The sequence below is a fragment of the Argentina silus genome (genome assembly GCF_951799395.1).
Source record: "Argentina silus genome assembly, chromosome: 2".
Lineage (NCBI taxonomy): Eukaryota > Metazoa > Chordata > Actinopteri > Argentiniformes > Argentinidae > Argentina > Argentina silus.
The window spans coordinates 34,535,431-34,560,476 of record NC_139656.1 but is presented as its reverse complement, the minus strand read 5'-3'; the positions used below and the strand labels follow the sequence as shown (position 1 = coordinate 34,560,476).

The 25,046-nt window shown below is 43.7% G+C and overlaps 1 protein-coding gene across 1 annotated transcript; it reads left to right on the top strand.

Moving 5' to 3' along the window:
* Positions 1 to 11,336: 11,336 nt before the first annotated feature.
* Positions 11,337 to 20,838, top strand: LOC310801361 (B-cell receptor CD22-like; the record flags this gene model as incomplete). The annotated part of the gene is made up of 10 exons (XM_083665355.1): positions 11,337 to 11,391; positions 12,474 to 12,812; positions 13,267 to 13,500; positions 14,671 to 14,940; positions 15,530 to 15,799; positions 17,638 to 17,913; positions 18,223 to 18,504; positions 18,674 to 18,755; positions 19,016 to 19,046; positions 19,922 to 20,838. The coding sequence occupies 10 exons, from the start codon at positions 11,337 to 11,339 to the stop codon at positions 20,018 to 20,020; spliced, it is 1,938 nt and encodes a 645-aa protein (XP_083521481.1). The 3' UTR covers positions 20,021 to 20,838.
* Positions 20,839 to 25,046: the final 4,208 nt, after the last annotated feature.

Here is a 25,046-nt window from a genome sequence, read left to right as displayed (position 1 = left end):
CTCAGGCAGGCAAGGTGAAGCAATTAATGTCATCATATTACTTAGATCTATCTAACCCTGCACAATTACTAAGGCTACTGCACCCAAGGATTAAGAAAAAGTCAAGCATGCATATTGCATGCATTTGAAGTTGAAGCTGTATAAGGTGTAATGTGTCAGTGAATGTCGGTGTCCATGGTAACAGATCAACATTCTTCATGTCTCTGCCTGGGTGAGGCAGTGTGTTAGCACTGTGGTTAGTCTAAGTGCATTGAAGTATTAGTATTAGTCTAAAGTGTATTGAAACATCTCTTCATAATGTACATCTTTATAATGAAATAGACGCAATAAGAGAAACTGAAAGTAGAATAAAAGATAGATTTATCTAATTATGCGGCATTAGCTCAATGTGAAATATTTCTTCTGAGATTCATGTCCTCCCCGACATCATGGACTGGATACCAACCCTAACAGTAACTTTACTACATTAACAGCATCGATGTCACATGTATCAGTCAAAGGTTGGAGAGAGCCTGTCCAGGTCACCCGTTATTATTATGGGGGAAAAGGAGCCCCTCCAGAGAAGGCCTGACTACGCAGGTTAAGTAAGTAAGCTTCCCAATTAACATGAAAGGTATGTCTGGTCTGTTGTATGTATGATGTTTTAAACATTTATGTTTTTGTATTTGATATAATATATGGCGATCAATTATATGTTACTTTAAATGTCGAACTGATGGGTAAACGGAAAGTCATAAAAAGAGTGTTTGGCGATAGGAGGAGAGACAACAGGACTTCCGCCCCTGGGGAGTTTGAGTGACCTGGCGCTGCGAGGACGATTTCATCTAAAAACCGACGAAATGAAATCTAACGTGTTGCGGAGAACCGGCGGATGGAGCACCGCGGTGAAACATTGTCCTTGTATATGTTTGGAGTTGCGTCACAGACGGATCCGTTTTCTATTGGGACTGAGTTGATGAGGGCGGGACTTGGACCTGAGGAGGGAAAAAGCCAGTGATTGGTTGGACGCTTAGGGTGGGGCTTTGTGATTGGATATGGACTCTGTTGTGTTTGTTTCCTGAATTACCTATATTATTGACTTGATTCCTGAAATACATATATTATTTACTGCTACGGTACTACAGTAACAGTAACTTTACTACAGCAACAGTAACTGTTCTACAATAACAGACACTTTACTACAGTAACAGCTACTTTACGACAGTAATATTATCTTTACTACAGTAACAGCTACTTTACTACAGTAACAGCTACTTTACTACAGTAATATTAACTTTACTACAGTAACAGTAACAGTAACTTTACTACAGTAACAGTAACTTTACTACAGTAACAGTAACTTTACTACAGTAACAGCACCATGACTCCCTCTCTTCCAGATGGTCCAGAGAACGTCAGGTTGTCAGTCAGTCCAGCAGGTGGTGTTGTTCAGGGCAGCTCCGTCACTCTCACCTGCAGCAGTGATGCTAACCCACCTGTGAGGAGCTACATCCTGTATAAGGAGAAGGAAGGAGGAGGCTCTTAAGCGCTTACAAACCGGCCGCGCTGGCCACAACACCAAGAGAGTTAACTCCCTTGGCAGAGCTGCTAACGGGCCTTTCACAGGGTCGTTACACTATTATGTTGTGTTGTGTTGTGTTGTGTTGTATTGTGTTGTGTTGTGTTGTGTTGTGTTGTGTTGTGTTGTGTTGTGTTGTATTGTGTTGTGTTGTGTTGTGTTGTGTTGTGTTGTGTTGTGTTGTGTTGTGTTGTGTTGTGTTGTGTTGTGTTGTGTTGTATTGTACGTAGTTGTGCTAACAATGGCTGGTTGAGCAAGTGTCCATGGTAACATGGTGACAGTTTTAACTGAACCTCAGATACCATACTGAACCAGATAACTGAACCTCAGCATGAATGAACCAGATAACTGTGACTCTGTTGGAAAAAAGAAAAAAATACCCTACTGGCATTACGACTGCCGATGGCCCCTGGTCTGAGCATTGATTACTTTATCTTATGATGACTGTTGGATAGATGATTCACTTACTTAAACAAATGTACTTGTTGTAAGTTGCTTTGGATAAAGGTGTCTGCTAAATGCCATAAATGTAAATGTAAATGTGACTGTTGGACATCTGGAGTCACATTGTGGTGACAATATTAGTATTTGATATTATTCAGTCAAATTATTGAGACATATTTTCTAATGTCTCTGTGATGTGATTGGATCATTTCTTTGTCAAGAGCAGATGCTGTATCTGTGTTCAGAGCACCTTGAGGTTTAGTCAAGAATGTATTCATGTTTGAATTTTAAAAGGAAGTTGATTAGTTGTAGACGTGTGTCTGTATTGGTGTGAATGTCAGTGTCCATGGTAACAGATCAGTATTCTTCATGTCTCTATCTGGGAGAGGCAGTGTGTTAGCACTGTGGTAACTGTTAGGGGAAGTTGGACTCGTCAAAACTTGTTTTGTGGTGCAGATATCGATAGTTCGGTAGTTTAGCAAGAGACACTGGTTAGATATCTCAAGTTCAAGTTAATTTCTTCTTCTAGATATCTCAATGTCTTTCATCCCCGTGTTTGTGAGACCGTAGATGACATGGCTGTTAATGAAGGAATGACAGTGCAGTTTCCTCTTGTTATCTTGTTGCTGATCTCTCTCTAAAATAGTTTCTCAACCTCAAGAGAACTCCAGGTGACATAAAGGTTGACAAAGTCATCCTGTAAAGTGTAGTTATGATGTCATCTGTTTCCTGTAGACGTCCCAGCGAGGGTCTCTGTGGAGGTCAGTCCCTCTGGTGCCCTGGCAGAGGGCAGCAATGTCATCCTGACCTGCAGTTGCCATGCCAACCCTGCAGTAGAGAGATACACCTGGTTCAGGACGAGGGGAGGAGCCAACACCTCAGAGGCGGGGCTAGGACAGGTGCTGAGGCTGACCTCTCTAAGCCACGCCCACACTGGACAGTACTTCTGTGAGGCCAGAAACTCAGTGGGGACGAGAAACTCTACTGCTGTGGACATACAGCTTGGACTGACCACAGGTCATTGTAATTATATTATTAATAACCTTAATAATAATAATAATAATAACAACAACAATAATAACAATAATAATAATAATAATAATAAATGTTATTCCCAGTCTACAGTACAGCACATTTCATACAGGTGAGAAGCAGTTCAATGTCTCTGTCTGTCTTTATTCAGTTGATCTCGTCATCATCCGTGTTGGCCTGGGAGTCAAGGCCTTCATGGTGCTGATGTTTCCTCTGGTGCTGGTCTGGCTGTGGTAAGAGTCTGAGACAGTTTGTGCTTTGATCACTTTTATCTGATGCTGAAAGTGATATTTTTTTAACACACACAGAGCCTAAAGTAACCTAACATTTCAAAGAGACTGGACTCAGCAATTAATCCAACATTAAATTGTAATATTGCTCCTGTGTGTTGTCTGATGTGAACCAGGATCAGGCTTCTGTAAGACCTCTCAGAGGGTTAAACATGAGTTGGTGTTTCTTCTCTTCTTCAGTGTCTGTTGTTTTGTTTTGACAGGAAGAGACGAGGGACTGTTGAAGACAGACAGGTGAGAAGAGCTCATTTAGCCTGGTCCCAGATCTGTGTTTTAGACTGGTCCCAGATCTGTGTTTTAGCCTGGTCCCAGATCTGTATGTGTTTTAGTCTGGTCCCAGATCTGTGTTTTAGCCTGGTCCCAGATCTGTGTTTTAGCCTGGTCCCAGATCTGTATGTGTTTTAGTCTGGTCCCAGATCTGTGTTTTAGCCTGGTCCCAGATCTGTGTTTTAGCCTGGTCCCAGATCTGTGTTTTAGACTGGTCCCAGATCTGTATGTGTTTTAGCCTGGTCCCAGATCTGTATGTGTTTTAGCCTGGTCCCAGATCTGTATGTGTTTTAGCCTGGTCCCAGATCTGTATGTGTTTTAGCCTGGTCCCAGATCTGGATGTGTTTTAGCCTGGTCCCAGATCTGTATGTGTTTTAGCCTGGTCCCAGATCTGTATGTGTTTTAGCCTGGTCCCAGATCTGGATGTGTTTTAGTCTGGTCCCAGATCTGTATGTGTTTTAGCCTGGTCCCAGATCTGTGTTTTAGACTGGTCCCAGATCTGTATGTGTTTTAGCCTGGTCCCAGATCTGTATGTGTTTTAGCCTGGTCCCAGATCTGTATGTGTTTTAGCCTGGTCCCAGATCTGGATGTGTTTTAGCCTGGTCCCAGATCTGTATGTGTTTTAGCCTGGTCCCAGATCTGTATGTGTTTTAGACTGGTCCCAGATCTGTATGTGTTTTAGCCTGGTCCCAGATCTGTATGTGTTTTAGCCTGGTCCCAGATCTGTATGTGTTTTAGCCTGGTCCCAGATCTGTATGTGTTTTAGTCTGGTCCCAGATCAGTGTTTTAGCCTGGTCCCAGATCTGCATGTGTTTTAGCCTGGTCCCAGATCTGTGTTTTAACCTGGTCCCAGATCTGTGTTTTAGCCTGGTCCCAGATCTGTGTTTTAGCCTGGTCCCAGATCTGTGTTTTAGCCTGGTCCCAGTCTCAACTTCTCGTCTGACTGTGTCTTTTACCGTCTTCCAGGAGGGTAGAAGCCAGGTGTACAATGATGTCACAGGGCGGGGCAGGGCCATCTCAGCCAGACAGGAAACCAGAGTGATTGAACAGGAAGTCGACCTCTAGGACGTTGCATAACCACTTCACCTGAACAACTATAATGTCTGTGATTCTGTAGTTGTAAGATATAGTACACAATGTACAGCAGGAAAAGGATTGAGGGAATCTGTAATCTGTCCATAACTCTGCCAGGGTTGGGCTCAATTCCATTTCAGTTCAGTCACTTCAGCAATTGATATTAATTTGTCATTCAAAAATGGAAAAATGAATTATTTTAAAATCTTATCTTTCTCAGATTATTGGTAAATTTAACCTCCATGCACGATTTGAAATAATTTAATTGCAATTAAAATGTTCAACTTGGTTTCATTGAAATTCAACTGATGCCAACTCTGAATTGTGTACAGTAATGTAGCCTTGTCCACTGTTGCCAGGCCTCAAACCTGTCCTGAACATATATGAGCCACCGGTATTGAACCTGGGTGTCCTGCTCTCCATAAGACTGCCTCTGTTATACTTACGCCCCCTTGTGGTGAATAACCTGAACACTGTGATCAGTGGTCTCATACGTTTTTTACTGTATTATTGCCCTGTGATTATTGCTTTTAATTATTCTGATGAAGTTATTTCAGTGGTCTCGTGCATTTCACTGTATTGTTGCTTATTGACAGTTATTGCTCCACTTATTGTTATAAAGACTTAATATAAAAACAAATGTATGTTAGTCAGTGGAGGCTGGTGGAGGCAGAAATCGGAGGACGGGCTCATTGTAATGCATAGGCTGTAATGAGGAATGGTATCCAACACGTTCCACCAGCCTCCCCTGATGTTAGTATGTTGTGCTATGCATGTTTTATCCATACTGTATGGTTTTATTATTCATTCTGTTTCACTGTATTCTGTTACAATTTTAATTTTGTTTATTTCCTAACAATGGAACATTTATAATAATTTCAATTTTAATCATTAAAGCTAACAAATCCCACTCTTGTCATAGAATCTTGTAGAATGATACAGTAAAGTATTCTTCAAAGTTGTACATTCTTTCCTTGCATGTGACAGAGTAGAATATGATGATGAAATAGTCCATAATCACAGAGAAACCTCCTCTATAACTACATATGTATCAACACAGAGAAACCTCTATAACTACATATATATCAACACAGAGAAACCTCTATAACTACATATGTATCAACACAGAGAAACCTCTATAACTACATATGTATCAACACAGAGAAACCTCTATAACTACATATGTAAACACAGAGAAACCTCTATAACTACATATGTATCAACACAGAGAAACCTCCTCTATAACTACATATGTATCAACACAGAGAAACCTCTATAACTACATATATATCAACACAGAGAAACCTCTATAACTACATATGTATCAACACAGAGAAACCTCCTCTATAACTACATATGTATCAACACAGAGAAACCTCTATAACTACATATGTAAACACAGTGTCTGATGGGAGCAATGCCTCTGGTGGCTCTGAGGTCTGATAACATCATGTCACTCATCTGAGGGGCTGAACACAGGAAGCAAGAGAAGAGAGAGAGAGAAGAGAGAGAGAGAGAGAGAGAGAAGAGAGAGAGAGGAGAGAAGAGAGAGAGAGAGAAGAGAAGAGAGAGGAGAGAGAAGAGAGAGGGAGGAGAGAGAAGAGAGAGAAGAGAGAAGAGAGAGGGAGGAGAGAGAAGAGAGAGAAGAGAGAGGGAGGAGAGAGAAGAGAGAGGGAGGAGAGAGGAGAGAGAAGAGAGAGGGAGGAGAGAAGAGAGAGAGAGGAGAGAGAGAGAGGAGAGAGAGAAGAGAGAGGGAGGAGAGAGGAGAGAGAAGAGAGAGGGAGGAGAGAAGAGAGAGAGAGGAGAGAGAGAGAGGAGAGAGAGAAGAGAGAGGGAGGAGGTGTTAAAACCACTACATGCAGTTAGAAATGTCACATACACAGTTGACCAAGTTTGTGTCTCTTCCGGTTACTATAGTAACCAATAACAACACTAATATAAAAGGAAATGTTTGACCCTCAACTTCAAATGGACAGATTTACATATTCTTACGTCTCGCAGAACTAAAGGCTTCTGCAGCTCATCCAGAACGCTGCCGCTCGTCTGCTGTTCAATCTCCCCAAATTCTCCCATGTCACCCCCCTCCTCCGCACCCTCCACTGGCTCCCGGTAGCAGCTCGCATCAGATTCAAGACCCTGGTGCTCGCCTACCGGTCGGCAAAGGGAACAGCCCCTCCCTACTTGCAAGCAATGGTCAGACCCCAACCCCCCCTGTACTAACCCCCCCCCTGTACTAACCCTAACCCCTGCCCGATCCCTCCGCTCCTCCACCTCGGCTGCCAGCCTGGCACCGCCTGGCACCGCCTGGCACCGCCGCCTCTACGTGGATGCAGCGGCCGCGCTACTCGGTCACGGCTTTTCACTGTCCTGGCGCCCCGCTGGTGGATTGAGCTTCACACTGCTGTCAGGACTGCAGAGTCACTACCGATCTTCCACCGTAGATTGAAAACCCATCTCTTCAAGCTACATCTTAACAGTCCCTCCTAAAGACCGCTTCACCCTCACTACCCCCCTATACTAACCCTAACCCCAACCCCGAGACCTTTTTTCCCCTGCTAAAATAAAATATATAAAATTTTTTTTTTTTTTTTAAAATAGCCTAGTGGCATTACGACGGCCAGTGGCCCCTGGTGTGAGCATTAATTACTTTGTCTTATGATGACTGTTGGATAGATGATTCACTTACTTAAACAAATGTATTTGTTGTAAGTCGCTTTGCATGAAGGCGTCTGCTAAATGCCATAAATGTAAATGTCATGTAAATGTCATGTATGGTGTGTAATTCAGACGATGCTACTGTTCGGTACCTAATCCAGTCTATTGGAGAGGGCGCCGCTAACACCTCCTCCACACTCCTGATCTAGATGATGACTGGCCAGACACCATGTCCAGGTTGACCCCCAGGTTAACGATGCACTGGGGCTCATCACAAAGGTCACCTCACAGGTGGCCACTAGGGGGAGCAATAACGAAGGAACATTGTGTTTCTATTTACATTTACAATTCCTTCAATACTTTTCACCATTTTCTTGTTTAATAAATAGCTCTAACATCACCAGTTAAACCCTCTAATGACAGAAGAGTATATGAGATCTCGAGAGGACAACACATCTCTAGAACATCCTGTTATATTAATATTCTTGTGGTGAGAGGACAGAGGGCAGGAAGTCAGCAGCATCACCACAGACAAGCCAGTCTCACCCATTCTTCTGTTTTCACCCCTGACATAGTTGATGTTTCTGCTCTTCCTGGTACTTGTATCGTGACTCGCTGGTCAGTATCATTCTGGAGAGAGGCGCTGGAGAAGGTCTGTGTTATTTAATTAAATTAAATATGACTTCATTAGTCCCCTGTAGAGGGAGGCTGTAGAAGGTGTGTGTTCTGTAGAGGTATGCTGTATGAGGTACTGTACACTGTTGATTGGTTAAAATGACATTCTAGAATGATGAAGGTCACATAATGATAGTTTGTTGCACCTGTTGAGTGACCAATGACAGAGTGACGGGATGACGTGTGATGGTTGACTTGTGGTTTTGTGATAGTTGTGTGATGGTTATAGGATGGTTGTGTTATGGTTTGTGATGGTTTGTTATGATGGTTATATGATGGTTGTGTGATTAGATTAGATTAGATTAGATTAGATTAGATTAGATTCAACTTTATTGTCATTGTGCAGAGTACAAGTACAGAGACAATGAAATGCAGTTAGCGTCTAACCAGAAGTGCAAAAAAAAGCAGAACAATATATACATAGTGCAGTATAAGCGCAGTATAAGTGGTAGTGTATAAGCAGTATATGAGCAGTAAGTAGTGCAGTATAAGTATAAGTATAAGTAGTGCAGTATAAGTATAAGTATAAGTAGTGCAGTATATGAATTAGCAGTAGCATTATAAGCAGAATAAATATAGAATGCAGTATGAACAGTATAAGCAGCATATGAGCTGTATAAGCAGTGCAGTATAAGCAGTATATATGTATTAACAGTAACATTAAGCAGAGTAAATAAGCAGAATACATATGGAATGCAGTATGAACAGTATAGACAGATATGTACAGAAGAGCAGTAGTATATGGTATAAGAGCAGTGTGGACAAGAGAAGATACAGTATGTACAGTTTATAGGAATACTATAGGGTAAGAGTAGTACAATTGTCCGGGGGGGGGGGGGGGGGGGGGGTGTAGGGGTGGATGTCACCTAGGTGCAGAGTTGGAGTTCAGTAGGGTGACAGCCGCAGGGAAGAAGCTTCCTCTGAACCTGCTGGTTCGGGTGCGGAGAGACCTGTAGCGCCTCCCGGAGGGGAGTGGGGTGAACAGTCCGTGGTTGCGGTGAGAAATGTCCTTGATGATGCTGCGTGCCTTATGCAAACATCGCTTACCCTGGACAGCTTCAATGGAGGGGAGTGAGGAACCGGTGATGCGTTGGGCAGTTTTCACCACCCTCTGCAGGGCTTTCCGGTCAGAGCAGAGCAGTTGCCAAACTATACTGTGACACCGTTGGTGAGGATGATCTCGATGGTTCACCAGTATCTGAGGAGACAGATGGACCTTCTTTAGTCTCCTCAGGAAGAAGAGACGCTGGTGAGCCTTCTTGATCAGGGTAGAGGTGTTGAGGGTCCAGGAGAGATCCTCAGAGATGTGGACACCCAGAAACTTGAAGCTGGTGACTTGCTCCACCTCAGTCCTGTTGATGAGGATGGGGGTGTGTGTGCCAGCTTTTGACTTCCTGAAGTCCACAATGAGCTCTTTGGTCTTCCTGGTGTTGAGAGCCAGGTTGTTGTCGGTGCACCACACTGTTAGGTGCTGGACCTCCTCCCTGTAGGCCGTCTCATCGTTGTTGCTGATGAGACCAATCACCGTTGTGTCGTCTGCAAACTTAACAATGGTGTTTGAGCCATGTACAGGTGTGCAGTCGTAGGTGAAGAGGGAGTAAAGGAGGGGGCTCAGCACACAGCCTTGTGGAACGCCGGTGCTCAGGGTGAGGGTTGAGGAGGTGTGGTTGTGTAGCCTAACAGACTGCGACCTGTTGGTTAGGAAGTCCAGAATCCAGTTGCAGAGGGAGGTATTGATGCCCAGTTCACTGAGTTTGGTGATCAGTTTGGAGGGGATGATGGTGTTGAAGTCAATGAACAGCATTCTCACATAGGTGTTGCTATCGTCAAGGTGGGACAGGGCAGAGTGAAGTGCCGTTGAGATGGCATCCTCTGTACTCCTGTTCTGACGGTAGGTGAATTGGAAGGGGTCCAGTGTGGGTGGTAAACAGGTCTTGAGTTGAGCTAGGACCAGCCTCTCGAAGCACTTCATGATGATGGGCGTGAGTGCAACTGGGCGGAAGTCATTAAGGCTCGTTGCAGTGGAGTGTTTTGGCACCGGCACGATGGAGGTGGTTTTGAAGACGCGGGGACAGCTGCTTGGGCTAGGGACAGGTTGAATATGTCAGTCCAAACCTCAGTCAGCTGCACAGCACAGCCCCTGAGGACGCGTCCGGGGATGCCATCAGGACCAGCAGCCTTACGTGCATTAGTCCTGCTCAGTGCCGCACACACGTCGGTGGGGGAGAGTGTGAGGGGCTGGTGATCTGCAGGGAGCACAGCCTTGATGGCCACCTCCTTGTTGTCCCTGTCAAAGAGGCCATAGAAGTGGTTCAGCTCATCAGGCAAGGAGGCGTCGATGGAGGGGGGAGGAGTTAGTGGGTTTATAGTCTGTGATGGCCTGGATGCCTTGCCACATGCGTCGGGGGTCAGTTGTTCTTGAAGTGATCCTCGATCATGAGTGATGGTTACATGATGGTTATATGATGGTTGTGTGATGGTTGTGTGATGGTTGTGTGATGGTTGGTTGAAGGTTGTGTGCTGGTTGGGTGATGGTTGGTTGATGGTTGTGTGATGGTTGGTTGATGGTTGTGTGCTGGTTGGGTGATGGTTGTGTGATGGTTGTGTGAAGGTTGTGTGATGGTCGTGTGATGGTTGGTTGATGGTTGTGTGATGGTTGGTTGATGGTTGTGTGCTGGTTGGGTGATGGTTGTGTGATGGTTGTGTGATGGTTGTGTGATGGTCGTGTGATGGTTGTGTGATGGTTGGGTGATGGTTGGTTGATGGTTGTGTGATGGTTATATGATGGTTGTGTGATGGTTGTGTGATGGTTGTGTGGTGGTTGGTTGATGGTTGTGTGCTGGTTGGGTGATGGTTGGTTGATGGTTGTGTGATGGTTGGTTGATGGTTGTGTGCTGGTTGGGTGATGGTTGTGTGATGGTTGTGTGAAGGTTGTGTGATGGTCGTGTGATGGTTGGTTGATGGTTGTGTGATGGTTGGTTGATGGTTGTGTGCTGGTTGGGTGATGGTTGTGTGATGGTTGTGTGATGGTTGTGTGATGGTCGTGTGATGGTTGGTTGATGGTTGTGTGATGGTTGATTGATGGTTGTGTGATGGTTGGTTGATAGTTGTGTGATGGTTGGTTGATGGTTGTGTGATGGTTGTGTGATGGTTGGTTGATGGTTGGTTGATGGTTGGTTGATGGTTGTGTGATGGTTGTGTGATGGTTGGTTGATGGTTGGTTGATGGTTGTGTGATGGTTGGTTGATGGTTGCCCTTGCTATTGCCTGTCTGAAGCAGAGTGATTCCCTCCCCAGAAGAGACAGGTGGTGTTGTGATTGGAGGTGTTGCAGTTTGGCACCATGTGGCTGTTGAGAACAACCAGTGTGATTCTGGTGATGAGTCTCACGTTGACGGGTGAGTAGAACACTGTTTCCTTTTGTATCAGAGTTACAGTGCCCTGTGTAAGTAATGGGACAGTGCCCTGGGTAAGTAATGGGACAGTGCCCTGTGTAAGTAATGGGACAGTGCCCTGTGTAAGTAATGGGACGGGTACCTTGGGTAAGTAATGGGATAGTACCCTGTGTAAGTAATGGGACAGTGCCCTGTGTAAGTAATGGGTCAGTGCCCTGTGTAAGTAATGGGACAATGCCCTGTGTAAGTAATGGGACAGTACCCTGTGTAAGTAACGGGACAGTGCCCTGTGTAAGTAATGGGACAGTGCCCTGTGTAAGTAATGGGACAGTACCCTGTGTAAGTAATGGGACAGTGCCCAGCGTAAGTAATGGGACAGTGCCTTGGGTAAGTAATGGGACAGTGCCCTGTGTAAGTAATGGGACAGTGCCTTGGGTAAGTAATGGGACAGTGCCCTGTGTAAGTAATGGGACAGTGCCTTGGGTAAGTAACGGGACAGTGCCCTGTGTAAGTAATGGGACAGTGCCCTGGGTAAGTATTGGGACAGTGCCCTGGGTAAGTAATGGGACAGTGCCCTGTGTAAGTAATGGGACAGTGCCCTGGGTAAGTAATGGGACAGTGCCCTGTGCAAGTAATGGGACAGTGCCCTGTGTAAGTAATGGGACAGTGCCCTGTGTAAGTAATGGGACAGTGCCTTTGGTAAGTAATGGGACAGTGCCCTGTGTAAGTAATGGGACAGTGCCCTGTGTAAGTAATGGGACAGTGCCCAGGGTAAGTATTGGGACAGTGCCTTGGGTAAGTAATGGGACAGTGCCCTGTGTAAGTAATGGGACAGTGCCCAGGGTAAGTATTGGGACAGTGCCCTGTGTAAGTAATGGGACAGTGCCCTGGGTAAGTAATGGGACAGTGCCCAGGGTAAGTATTGGGACAGTGCCCTGTGTAAGTAATGGGACAGTGCCCTGGGTAAGTAATGGGACAGTGCCCTGGGTAAGTAATGGGACTGGGTAAGTAATAGTAAGCCATAGTACAGTACTGTAGTGTTGATCAGTGTGATGATGTCACATCTTCATGTTGTCTCTTTTCAGGTGTTTGGGGACGTCCCTGGGGGGTGACTGTTACCAACCTGTCTCCATGTGCCGTGAGAGGGTCATCAGTGGAGTTCAGGTGCTGGTATGACTACCCCTCAGGTTGGACTGTCACCAAGACCACCTGGATCAGGTACAGAGCGGGGTCCTGGGAGGAGCTCCCATACCAAGACCATGTAGAATACCTCGGCAACAAAGAACACGACTGTAGCCTGAGAATTAATAACCTTCAACAGAGTCATCAGACTTATTACTACTTCAGATTTGAGGCTAGAAACACTCATGGAACAACTAATGGATGGCGCAGCACAGTGTTTCTGTCTCTGACGTCTCTGACAGGTAGTTTCAACACTAAATGTGAATTAACATTTATAGAAAACATCAACAGTTTTACTGATACCTGTCTGTGTCTGTCTGTCTGTCTGTCTGTCTGTCTGTCTGTCTGTCTGTCTGTCTGTCTGTCTGTCTGTCTGTCTGTTTGTCTGTCTGTCCTGTCTGTCTGTCTGTCTGCCTGTCTGTCTGTATCAATTAAATTCAAATGCTTTATTGGCATGACTGTTAAACAAGAAATACAACAGATATGATCATGAAATAGACAAATGTAATCAATATCAATGATGTCAAACACATTTGGAGTTTCTCTCTCTGTCTCTCTCTCTGTCTCTCTGTCTCTCTCTGTCTCTCTCTCTCTCTCTCTCTCTCTCTCTCTCTCTCTCTCTCTCTCTCTCTCTCTCTCTCTCTCTCTCTGTCTCTCTTTCTGTCTCTCTCTCTCTCTCTCTCTCCTCTTGTCCAGGGCTGACAGCCAGAGTTAACCCCTCCACTGTAAAAGAGGGAGAGAAGGTGACTCTAAGCTGTTCCACCCCCACTTGTACACTGAGTGACCCTCCTACTGTAGTCTGGACCAGGGATGGACAACCAGCACCGAACACAGAGTTCCAGGCCAGAGTTCAGGACGCTGGCAGCTACACATGTGCTGTTCCAGACCAGGAGAACACATCCTCTGAACCAGGGACTCTAACTGTCCAGTGTAAGTTATCTCTCTAACATGATGACATCACTGTACGTAGCTGATCAGTATTTGAGAGGTTTGGGTCCTGCAGCAACGATGTGTCGCTCCTGAAGTGTGTAGGGCTCATTCTTCATCGTTCTGCTCACAGAGTTGAAGAAAAGGTCTCTCATGAGTTTGTGTTCCAAGGTTACTGTATAGGGGGGATTATCAGGGGAAGTTGACAAATTGTTGTGAAAAAGGTTTGGTTGCTGTGAGCGTTGGTGTGAAGGTCAGGTTGTAATAATAAGTTGTCTTCCCCCGTGTCTCTATCAGGGCGTAGCAACATGCTAGCTCTGTGGCTCGGCTGATGGGGAAGTTAAACTACATAGGAGGCCGGTTCTCACAGATGGTGTGAGATGGATAGGAAATAACTCTGTTTACTGGACGTTATTCATGACGCTAGCGGAATGCAGAGCAGTTCTGAGAACAAGTATGACAGCATATCAAATATAGAGTTTATTAACTAGCATCACTAACATTAAGGAAGACAGCTCAGTCCTGGAGTTTGGCCATTCTGACCAGGTGACTTGGTAACCCAATGTGTGGAGTTGGAGACCCTGGAACATGTCATAGCTAACTAGTGTGTTTAGAGATGTGACCTGGTTGTCATAGCTAACTAGTGTGTTTAGAGATGTGACCTGGTTGTCATAGCTAACTAGTGTGTTTAGAGATGTGACCTGGTTGTCATAGCTAACTAGTGTGTTTAGAGGTGTGGTTAGGGTTAGGGTATAGCGAGTATAGCGCACACACACACACACACACACACACACACACACACACACACACACACACACACACACACACACCTAACACACACACACACACACGCACAACTAACACACACACGCACGCACGCACGCACGCACACACACACTCCTGGCTCCCTACACCTCACAATGACATAAAACAGATTCAGCCATCCAGTATTGCCAACTGTGAAACACTCCTTTGAGTATCATGTCTGCCCTGACAACAACAGTAACAGTAACTTTACATACACTAATAGACACTTTACTACAGTAATATTAACTTTACTACAGCAACAGTAACTTTACTACAGTAATATTAACTTTACTACAGTAACGGTAACTTTACTACACTAATAGACACTTTACTACAGTAACAGTACCATGACTCCCTCTCTTCCAGATGGTCCAGAGAACGTCAGGTTGTCAGTCAGTCCAGCAGGTGGTGTTGTTCAGGGCAGCTCCGTCACTCTCACCTGCAGCAGTGATGCTAACCCACCTGTGAGGAGCTACATCCTGTATAAGGAGAAGGAAGGAGGAGGCTCTACTGTGGCACAGGGCCAGAGTCACACCATCTCCAACGTTCAGCCCAGACACAGTGGACGGTACTACTGCCAGGCCACCAATGACATCAGCACAGGCACATCTACTACAACTACCCTCAATGTTCAGTGTGAGTATTATTGACAGTTTTAACTGAACCTCAGCATTAATGAACCAGATAACTGTGACTGTTGGACATCTGGAGTCACATTGTGGTGACAATATTAGTATTTGATATTATTCAGGCAAATTATGAATTGAGACATGTCTTCTAATGTCTCTGTGATGTGATTGGATCATTTCTTTGTCAAGAGCAGATACTGTATGTGTGTTCAGAGCACCTTGAGGTTTAGTCAAGAATGTATTCATGTTTGAATTTTAAAAGGAAGTTGATAAGTTGTAGACATGTGTCCGTATTGGTGTGAATGTCAGTGTCCATGGTAACAGATCAGTATTCTTCATGTCTCTACCTGGGAGAGGCAGTGTGTTAGCACTGTGGTAACTGTTAGGGGAAGTTGAACAGGATTAGTCTGAAATGCATTGAAACATCTCTCTTCATTTTGTAAAGAAAAAGATAGTTTCAGAGAAACAGAAAATAAAACAACAACAGTGACAGCTACTTTATTGAAGTAACAGTCACTTTACGACAGTAACAGTAACTTTACTACAGTAACAGTCACTTTACTACACTAACAGCACCATGACTCCCTCTCTTCCAGATGGTCCAGAGAACGTCAGGTTGTCAGTCAGTCCAGCAGGTGGTGTTGTTCAGGGCAGCTCCGTCACTCTCACCTGCAGCAGTGATGCTAACCCACCTGTGAGGAGCTACATCCTGTATAAGGAGAAGGAAGGAGGAGGCTCTACTGTGGCACAGGGCCAGAGTCACACCATCTCCAACGTTCAGCCCAGACACAGTGGACGGTACTACTGCCAGGCCACCAATGACATCAGCACAGGCAGATCTACTACAACTACCCTCAATGTTCAGTGTGAGTATTATTGACAGTTTTAACTGAACCTCAGCATGAATGAACCAGATAACTGTGACTGTTGGACATCTGGAGTCACATTGTGGTGACAATATTAGTATTTGATATTATTCAGGCAAATTATGCATTGAGACATGTCTTCTAATGTCTCTGTGATGTGATTGGATCATTTCTTTGTCAACAGCAGATACTGTATGTGTGTTCAGAGCACCTTGAGGTTTAGTCAAGAATGTATTCATGTTTGAATTTTCAAAGGAAGTTGACTACACCTACCTGACAACCTACTACCCCTACAACCCCTGCAACCCCCCCCCCCCCCCGGACATTGCACTGTCACTCCCCTCCCCTGCTCTTACTCAATACCACTGCTCTTCTGTACATATCTGTTCATACTGTTCATACTGTTCATAATGCACATAATGCACATATCTTTATATTTTTCTTAATACTACTGTTAATACTCTGCACATACTGTACATACCTGTTTATACTGTTCATACGGCATTCCATATTTATATTTATTCTGCTATCTACCTCATGTTACTGTTAATACATATATACTGCTAGACTGCATTACTATACAGTTCATATGCTGCTACACTGTTCATACTGTAACTTATTTACTCTGCTATAATGCTAATGCTACTCATATACTGCTCACACTGCACTACTTATATTATACTGCACTACCTACTGCTCATATATTGCACTACCTGTAAATACTGTTCATTGCACTTTCTGCTATTTTGCACTTCTGGTTAGACGCTAACTGCATTTCGTTGTCTCTGTACTTGTACTCTGCACAATGACAATAAAGTTGAATCTAATCTAATCTAATCTAATCTAATAAATTGTAGACATGTGTCCGTATTGGTGTGAATGTCAGTGTCCATGGTAACAGATCAGTATTCTTCATGTCTCTACCTGGGAGAGGCAGTGTGTTAGCACTGTGGTAACTGTTAGGGGAAGTTGAACAGGATTAGTCTGAAATGCATTGAAACATCTCTCTTCATTTTATAAAGAGAAAAACAGTTTCAGAGAAACAGAAAATAAATAACAACAACATCAACAGTAACAGTCACTTTACTACAGTAACAGTCACTTTACTACAGTAACAGTCACTTTACTACAGTAACAGTAACTTTACTACACTAACAGCACCATGACTCCCTCTCTTCCAGATGGTCCAGAGAACGTCAGGTTGTCAGTCAGTCCAGCAGGTGGTGTTGTTCAGGGCAGCTCCGTCACTCTCACCTGCAGCAGTGATGCTAACCCACCTGTGAGGAGATACAGCCTGTATAAGGAGAAGGAAGGAGGAGGCTCTACTGTGGCACAGAGCCAGAGTCACACCATCTCCAACGTTCAGCCCAGACACAGTGGACGGTACTACTGCCAGGCCACCAATGACATCAGCACAGGCAGATCTACTACAACTACCCTCGATGTTCAGTGTGAGTATTATTGACCGTTTTAACTGAACCTCAGCATTAATGAACAGGATAAGCAGTAACTATGAAGGACAGCTGTCACATTGTGATGCATGAAGGTGTTTGACGGTTGTCTAACCCTGATGTCTAACCCTACACCATCACTGCATATCACACCTCTCAATCACTAGGACACCACAGTCTCCTCTTGGTATCGTGTTGACAGATCTCTCTGAAACAGTTTCTCAAAAGAAAAACCAGCTGGAGTCACATTGTGGTGTTAGTGAGGTCTTTAATGGACATCTTGTTGAGGCTGTGTAAAGAACATTATTATAAGCAACAGTTCAATAAGTTATTATTATAAGCAATAAGTCTCTGTGATGTGATTGGATCATTTCTGTTATTTCTCAGATCCTCCTGAGGATATCTCAGTATCGGCCCTTCCTATTGGTCCGGTAGTAGCAGGCAGCTCTGTGACTCTGACCTGCAGCAGTAGAGCTAACCCTGCAGTAGAGAGCTACACCTGGTACAGAGTCAACGGGACCAGGACCAGGACCAACCCTGTGGTACCAGGGGCTCAGCTGGTCCTGGAGGACGTCTCTCCTCAACACTCTGGCCAGTACGTCTGTGAGGCTCGGAACAAACACGGATCCCTCAACTCATCTCTCCTGACTCTGGATGTCCAGTGTGAGTTCACTAGGCTTGTTTAGTGGGGCAGATATGTAGTTGTGCTAACGTTGGGTGGTGAAGCAAGAGGTTCGTTATCTTCTAGATATCTCAATGTCTTTCATCCTCAGTGTGTTTGTGAGACCGTAGCTGACTGTTAACGGAGGTATGATAGAATATGACGGTGCAGTTTCCTCTTGTGATCTTGTTGCTCAGCCACGCTCTGAAACTTCTCAACCAAGACATTTCCAGGTGACAAAGAGGTTAACTAGTCTTCCTATACAATGTGACGGTTGTTATGACGTGTCATCTGTTTCCTGTTTCCTGTAGACGTCCCAGCGAGGGTCTCTGTGGAGGTCAGTCCCTCTGGTGCCCTGGCAGAGGGCAGCAATGTCACCCTGACCTGCAGTTGCCATGCCAACCCTGCAGTAGGGATATACACCTGGTTCAGGACGAGGGGAGGAGCCAACACCTCAGAGGCGGGGCTAGGACAGGTGTTGAGGCTGACCTCTCTAAGCCACGCCCACACTGGACAGTACTTCTGTGAGGCCAGAAACTCAGTGGGGACGAGAAACTCTACTGCTGTGGACATACAGCTTGGACTGACCACAGGTCATTGTAATTATATTATTAATAACCTTAATAATAATAATAATAATAATAACAACAACAACAATAACAATAATAATAATGATAATAATAAATGTTATTCCCAGTCTACAGTACAGCACATTTCATACAGGTGAGAAGCAGTTCAATGTCTCTGTCTGTCTTTATTCAGTTGATCTCGTCATCATCCGTGTTGGCCTGGGAGTCAAGGCCTTCATGGTGCTGATGTTTCCTCTGGTGCTGGTCTGGCTGTGGTAAGAGTCTGAGACAGTGTGTGCTTTGATCACTTTTATCTGATGCTGAAAGTGATATTTTTTTAACACACACAGAGCCTAAAGTAACCTAACATTTCAAAGAGACTGGACTCAGCAATTAATCCAACATTAAATTGTAATATTGCTCCTGTGTGTTGTCTGATGTGAACCAGGATCAGGCTTCTGTAAGACCTCTCAGAGGGTTAAACATGAGTTGGTGTTTCTTCTCTTCTTCAGTGTCTGTTGTTTTGTTTTGACAGGAAGAGACGAGGGACTGTTGAAGACAGACAGGTGAGAAGAGCTCATTTAGCCTGGTCCCAGATCTGTGTTTTAGCCTGGTCCCAGATCTGTATGTGTTTTAGCCTGGTCCCAGATCTGTATGTGTTTTAGCCTGGTCCCAGATCTGTGTTTTAGCCTGGTCCCAGATCTGTATGTGTTTTAGCCTGGTCCCAGATCTGTATGTGTTTTAGACTGGTCCCAGATCTGTATGTGTTTTAGCCTGGTCCCAGATCTGTATGTGTTTTAGCCTGGTCCCAGATCTGTATGTGTTTTAGCCTGGTCCCAGATCTGTATGTGTTTTAGACTGGTCCCAGATCTGTATGTGTTTTAGCCTGGTCCCAGATCTGTATGTGTTTTAGCCTGGTCCCAGATCTGTATGTGTTTTAGCCTGGTCCCAGATCTGTATGTGTTTTAGCCTGGTCCCAGATCTGTATGTGTTTTAGCCTGGTCCCAGATCTGGATGTGTTTTAGTCTGGTCCCAGATCTGTATGTGTTTTAGCCTGGTCCCAGATCTGTGTTTTAACCTGGTCCCAGATCTGTATCTGTTTTAGCCTGGTCCCAGATCTGTATGTGTTTTAGCCTGGTCCCAGATCTGTATGTGTTTTAGCCTGGTCCCAGATCTGCATGTGTTTTAGCCTGGTCCCAGATCTGTGTTTTAACCTGGTCCCAGATCTGTGTTTTAGCCTGGTCCCAGATCTGTGTTTTAGCCTGGTCCCAGATCTGTATGTGTTTTAGCCTGGTCCCAGATCTGTATGTATTTTAGCCTGGTCCCAGATCTGTATTTTAGCCTGGTCCCAGATCTGTGTTTTAGCCTGGTCCCAGATCTGTGTTTTAGCCTGGTCCCAGTCTCAACTTCTCGTCTGACTGTGTCTTTTACCGTCTTCCAGGAGGGTAGAAGCCAGGTGTACGATGATGTCACAGGGCGGGGCAGGGCCATCTCAGCCAGACAGGAAACCAGAGTGATTGAACAGGAAGTCGACCTCTAGGACGTTGCATAACCACTTCACCTGAACAACTATAATGTCTGTGATTCTGTAGTTGTAAGATATAGTACACAATGTACAGCAGGAAAAGGATTGAGGGAATCTGTAATCTGTCCATAACTCTGCCAGGGTTGGGCTCAATTCCATTTCAGTTCAGTCACTTCAGGAGTTGATATTAATTTGTCATTCAAAAATGGAAAAATGAATTATTTTAAAATCTTATCTTTCTCAGATTATTGGTAAATTTAACCTCCATGCACGATTTGAAATAATTTAATTGCAATTAAAATGTTCAACTTGGTTTAATTGAAATTCAACTGATGCCAACCCTGAATTGTGTACAGTAATGTAGCCTTGTCCACTGTTGCCGGGCCTCAAACCTGTCCTGAACATATATGAGCCACCGGTATTGAACCTGGGTGTCCTGCACGCCACAAGACTGCCTCTGTTGCACTTACGCCCCCTTGTGGTGAATAACCTGAACACTGTGATCAGTGGTCTCATCTGTTTTTTACTGTATTATAGCCCTGTGATTATTGCTTTTTAATTATTCTGATATAAATGAAGTTATTTCAGTGGTCTCGTGCATTTCACTGTATTGTTGCTTATTGACAGTTATTGCTCCACTTATTGTTATAAAGACTTAATATAAAAACAAATGTATGTCAGTGGAGGCTGGTGGAGGCAGAAATCGGAGGACGGGCTCATTGTAATGCATAGGCTGTAATGAGGAATGGTATCCAACACGTTCCACCAGCCTGCCCTGATGTTAGTGTGTTGTGCTATGCATGTTTTATCCATACTGTATGGTTTTATTATTCATTCTGTTTCACTGTATTCTGTTACAATTTTAATTTTGTTTATTTCCTAACAATGGAACATTTATAATAATTTCAATTTTAATCATTAAAGCTAACAAATCCCACTCTTGTCATAGAATCTTGTAGAATAATACAGTAAAATATTCTTCAAAGTTGTACATTCTTTCCTTGCATGTGACAGAGTAGAATATGATGATGAAATAGTCCATAATCACAGAGAAACCTCTATAACTACATATGTATCAACACAGAGAAACCTCTATAACTACATATATATCAACACAGAGAAACCTCTATAACTACATATATATCAACACAGAGAAACCTCTATAACTACATATATATCAACACAGAGAAACCTCTATAACTACATATATATCAACACAGAGAAACCTCTATAACTACATATGTATCAACACAGAGAAACCTCTATAACTACATATGTAAACACAGTGTCTGATGGGAGCAATGCCTCTGGTGGCTCTGAGGTCTGATAACATCATGTCACTCATCTGAGGGGCTGAACACAGGAAGCAAGAGAAGAGAGAGAGAGAAGAGAGAGAGAGAGGGAGGAGAGAGAGAGAAGAGAGAAGAGAGAGAAGAGAGAGAAGAGAGGAGAGAGAAGAGAGAGAGAGGAGAGAGGAGAGGGAAGAGAGAAGAGAGAGAAGAGAGAAGAGAGAGAGAGGAGAGAAGAGAGAGGGAGGAGAGAGAAGAGAGAGGGAGGAGAGAGAAGGAGGAGAGAGAAGAGAGAGAGAGGAGAGAGAAGAGAGAGAAGAGAGAGAGAAGAGAGAGAGAGAGAGGAAGGAGAGAGAAGAGAGAGAGAAGAGAGAGAAGAGAGAGGGAGGAGAGAGAAGAGAGAGAGAGAGAGAGAAGAGAGAGGGAGGAGGTGTTAAAACCACTACATGCAGTTAGAAATGTCACATACACAGTTGACCAAGTTTGTGTCTCTTCCGGTTACTATAGTAACCAATAACAACACTAATATAAAAGGAAATGTTTGACCCTCAACTTCAAATGGACAGATTTACATATTCTTACGTCTCGCAGAACTAAAGGCTTCTGCAGCTCATCCAGAACGCTGCCGCTCGTCTGCTGTTCAATCTCCCCAAATTCTCCCATGTCACCCCCCTCCTCCGCACCCTCCACTGGCTCCCGGTAGCAGCTCGCATCAGATTCAAGACCCTGGTGCTCGCCTACCGGGCGGCAAAGGGAACAGCCCCTCCCTACTTGCAAGCAATGGTCAGACCCCAACCCCCCCCTGTACTAACCCTAACCCCTGTACTAACCCTAACCCCTGCCCGATCACTCCGCTCCTCCACCTCGGCTGCCCGCCTGGCACCGCCTGGCACCGCCGCCTCTACGTGGATGCAGCGGCCGCGCTACTCGGTCACGGCTTTTCACTGTCCTGGCGCCCCGCTGGTGCAACGAGCTTCACACTGCTGTCAGGACTGCAGAGTCACTACCGATCTTCCACCGTAGATTGAAGACCTCCATCTCTTCAAGCTACATCTTAACAGTCCCTCTTAAAGACCGCTTCATCCTCACTACCCCCCCTATACTAACCCTAACCCTGACCCTGAGACCTCTTCTGACCCTGCTACCCCCCTGCTAATAAATTATATTTAAAAATAAAATGAAAAAATAGCCTAGTGGCATTACGACTGCCAATGGCCCCTGGTGTGAGCATTGATTACTTTGTCTTATGATGACTGATGGATAGATGATTCACTTACTTAAACAAATGTATTTGTTGTAAGTCGCTTTGCATGAAGGCGTCTACTAAATGCCATAAATGTAAATGTCATGTAAATGTCATGTAAATGTCATGTATGCAGGGGTGGTAAAAGTACTCAAAAGTTATACTCGAGTAAAAGTATAGATACTTAATTAAAAAATAACTCCAGTAAAAGTAGAAAGTCCCCCATTCAAACACCACTTGAGTAAAAGTACAAAAGTATTACATTTAAAATGTACTTAAGTACCAGAAGTAAAAAGTAAATATTCAAATTAATTGTAAATAGTCATAAATCAGCAGACCAATTGTTGTGGGAGTGATATGCAATGTTTTAATTGAATATGAATGACAATTGACAACAAACAGAGACAGATCTACAGTAAATCCCCCACCCCCTTATTTAAGTGTGTGTGTGTGTGCGTGTGCGCCAAGAGGACAGGAATGCATTGACTTGCATGCTCTGTGAAATCCTACAGTAGTACAATCCTGCAGATCAGAAAACTGCAAATAAAATAAGTGATAAGATTACAACACTGCCAATAAGATTTGTAATCATAAGGGACAATAAGACAACTACTAGAGACTTGTGCAATGAGGGTGAACCATCCCTCCCTTTAAGTTGAAATATCTTCAAAAGAAACGCTCAGGCTAGGCTACACAGAATCTGACTGGCACCTTAACGCAGTATAGGGGTTGAACTCACAGTAGCAGCAGACACAAATCACATTGTTTAGTTTTGCATAATTCTTTAATAACTGTCTTTCCTACTAGGCCCTAAAGTGTGTGACCCTGAAATTACATTATGAAACTAACATCTGCATGAAAGCAGCAGAAGTTAAGAGGTAAAAGATACAAGGTAAGACAACTATTAGAGAATTGTGCAATGAGCGTGAACCATCCCTTTAAGTTGAAATATCTTCAAAATAAACTCTTAGGCTCTCTCTCTTTACACATAATCTGACTGGCTAGCTCATTTGTAAGACAGGTTACTATTTAAGGCTATAAAAGCTTCAGTTCAGCTTCAGCAGAAGCTGATTTTCAAAATTGCTGGAGTCCATCCTTGCTCTCCTAGGGCTAAATAGAAGCCCTGCAATACTAAACAGCCTTTCACACGCAGCTGAGGCAGGAAGAGGCGTGTTTAACTTGATGGACACCTTACAGACGGAGGGGAAGGTCTTCAGCAGACTGGTGTGGTCAGCACAGCATGCCAGATATCCCTCAAGTTCTTTTGAGGTTTCTTGTGCAGTTGTCTTGATGGATGAGAAGAAGTCGTCATCATCAGAAGCGATGGGGCTACCAAGGGGCGTCAAGGGCTCCATGTCCAGATTGATGTAGTCCAGTCCTGAAAAACAATGCATGTCCCATACACATGCAGAAATTTAACAGAATTGCATTCAGAACATTAGTCACATTAGCTTTCTCTTCTGTGAGCTGCTGTGACTCTGAGTCAATTTAGAGTAACTCTCTAACTGATGGGGATGCTTTCTCTGCAAGAAAGAGAAATATAATTTATAATATTTATATATTATATATTTTCCTAAATATAAAACTGTTAAACATAATTTCTCAATAACAATCTTATACACGTGGCTTCCCTTACAAAAAATAGAACTGCAGTGAAAACGTTTTTTCGTGTCCAAAACATTGCATAATACTAACCAATACTAATCAATCATTAGTATTACAACAACTACGGTAATATTTAAGTGCAGTTATACTGTAATCATTACAACTGCAGTTGAACTGCAGTATTTTTTTGTAAGGATTGCACTGCAAAAAATGAAATATTAACAAGTGAAAATATCTTGTATTTGGTACAATAAGTCCAATACTGAGTAGAATTATCTTGAATTATTCCACTGGCAGATAATTTTGCTTATTTCAATTTTTTTTTCCTGATTTTGGTCAATTTAATCTTGTTTTAAGAAAACAAGATTAACATATTTATTTACAAAAATAAGCAAAATTATCTGCCAGTGGAATAAGATGATACAAGATAATTCTGCTCAATATTGGACTAATTGTACCAAATACAAGATATTTTCACTTGATAAGATTTATTTCATTTTTTGCAGTGTGCCAGCAATTTGACATGGCGAGGAGGTCCAAGTTAGCAATGATAGCCAAGTTAGCTAACGTTTGCTCACTCTCAGTCCAAAATTATCCATCCCACCCTGACGATACCGCTAACGTTGCATTTAATTTCGTTAGCTAGCTACGTTATCATATTCATATATCATATCCGACCGACTGTTTCTTTATAACGTTACGTTATCGATAGCTAACGTTAACGTTGCCAGACTTAAGTGGAGTGGTGGTGGAGACGTGATTAACGTTAGCTTAGCTAGCTCTGTCGTTAGCTAACTTTAGCTAAATGAATGCACATAGTAACATTAAAGTTAGCTCACTTCAATATGTTTTCTCAAATTTGAGGGTGAATTTTTGAATGCCGAAATGTCGTTCACCCGTGGCA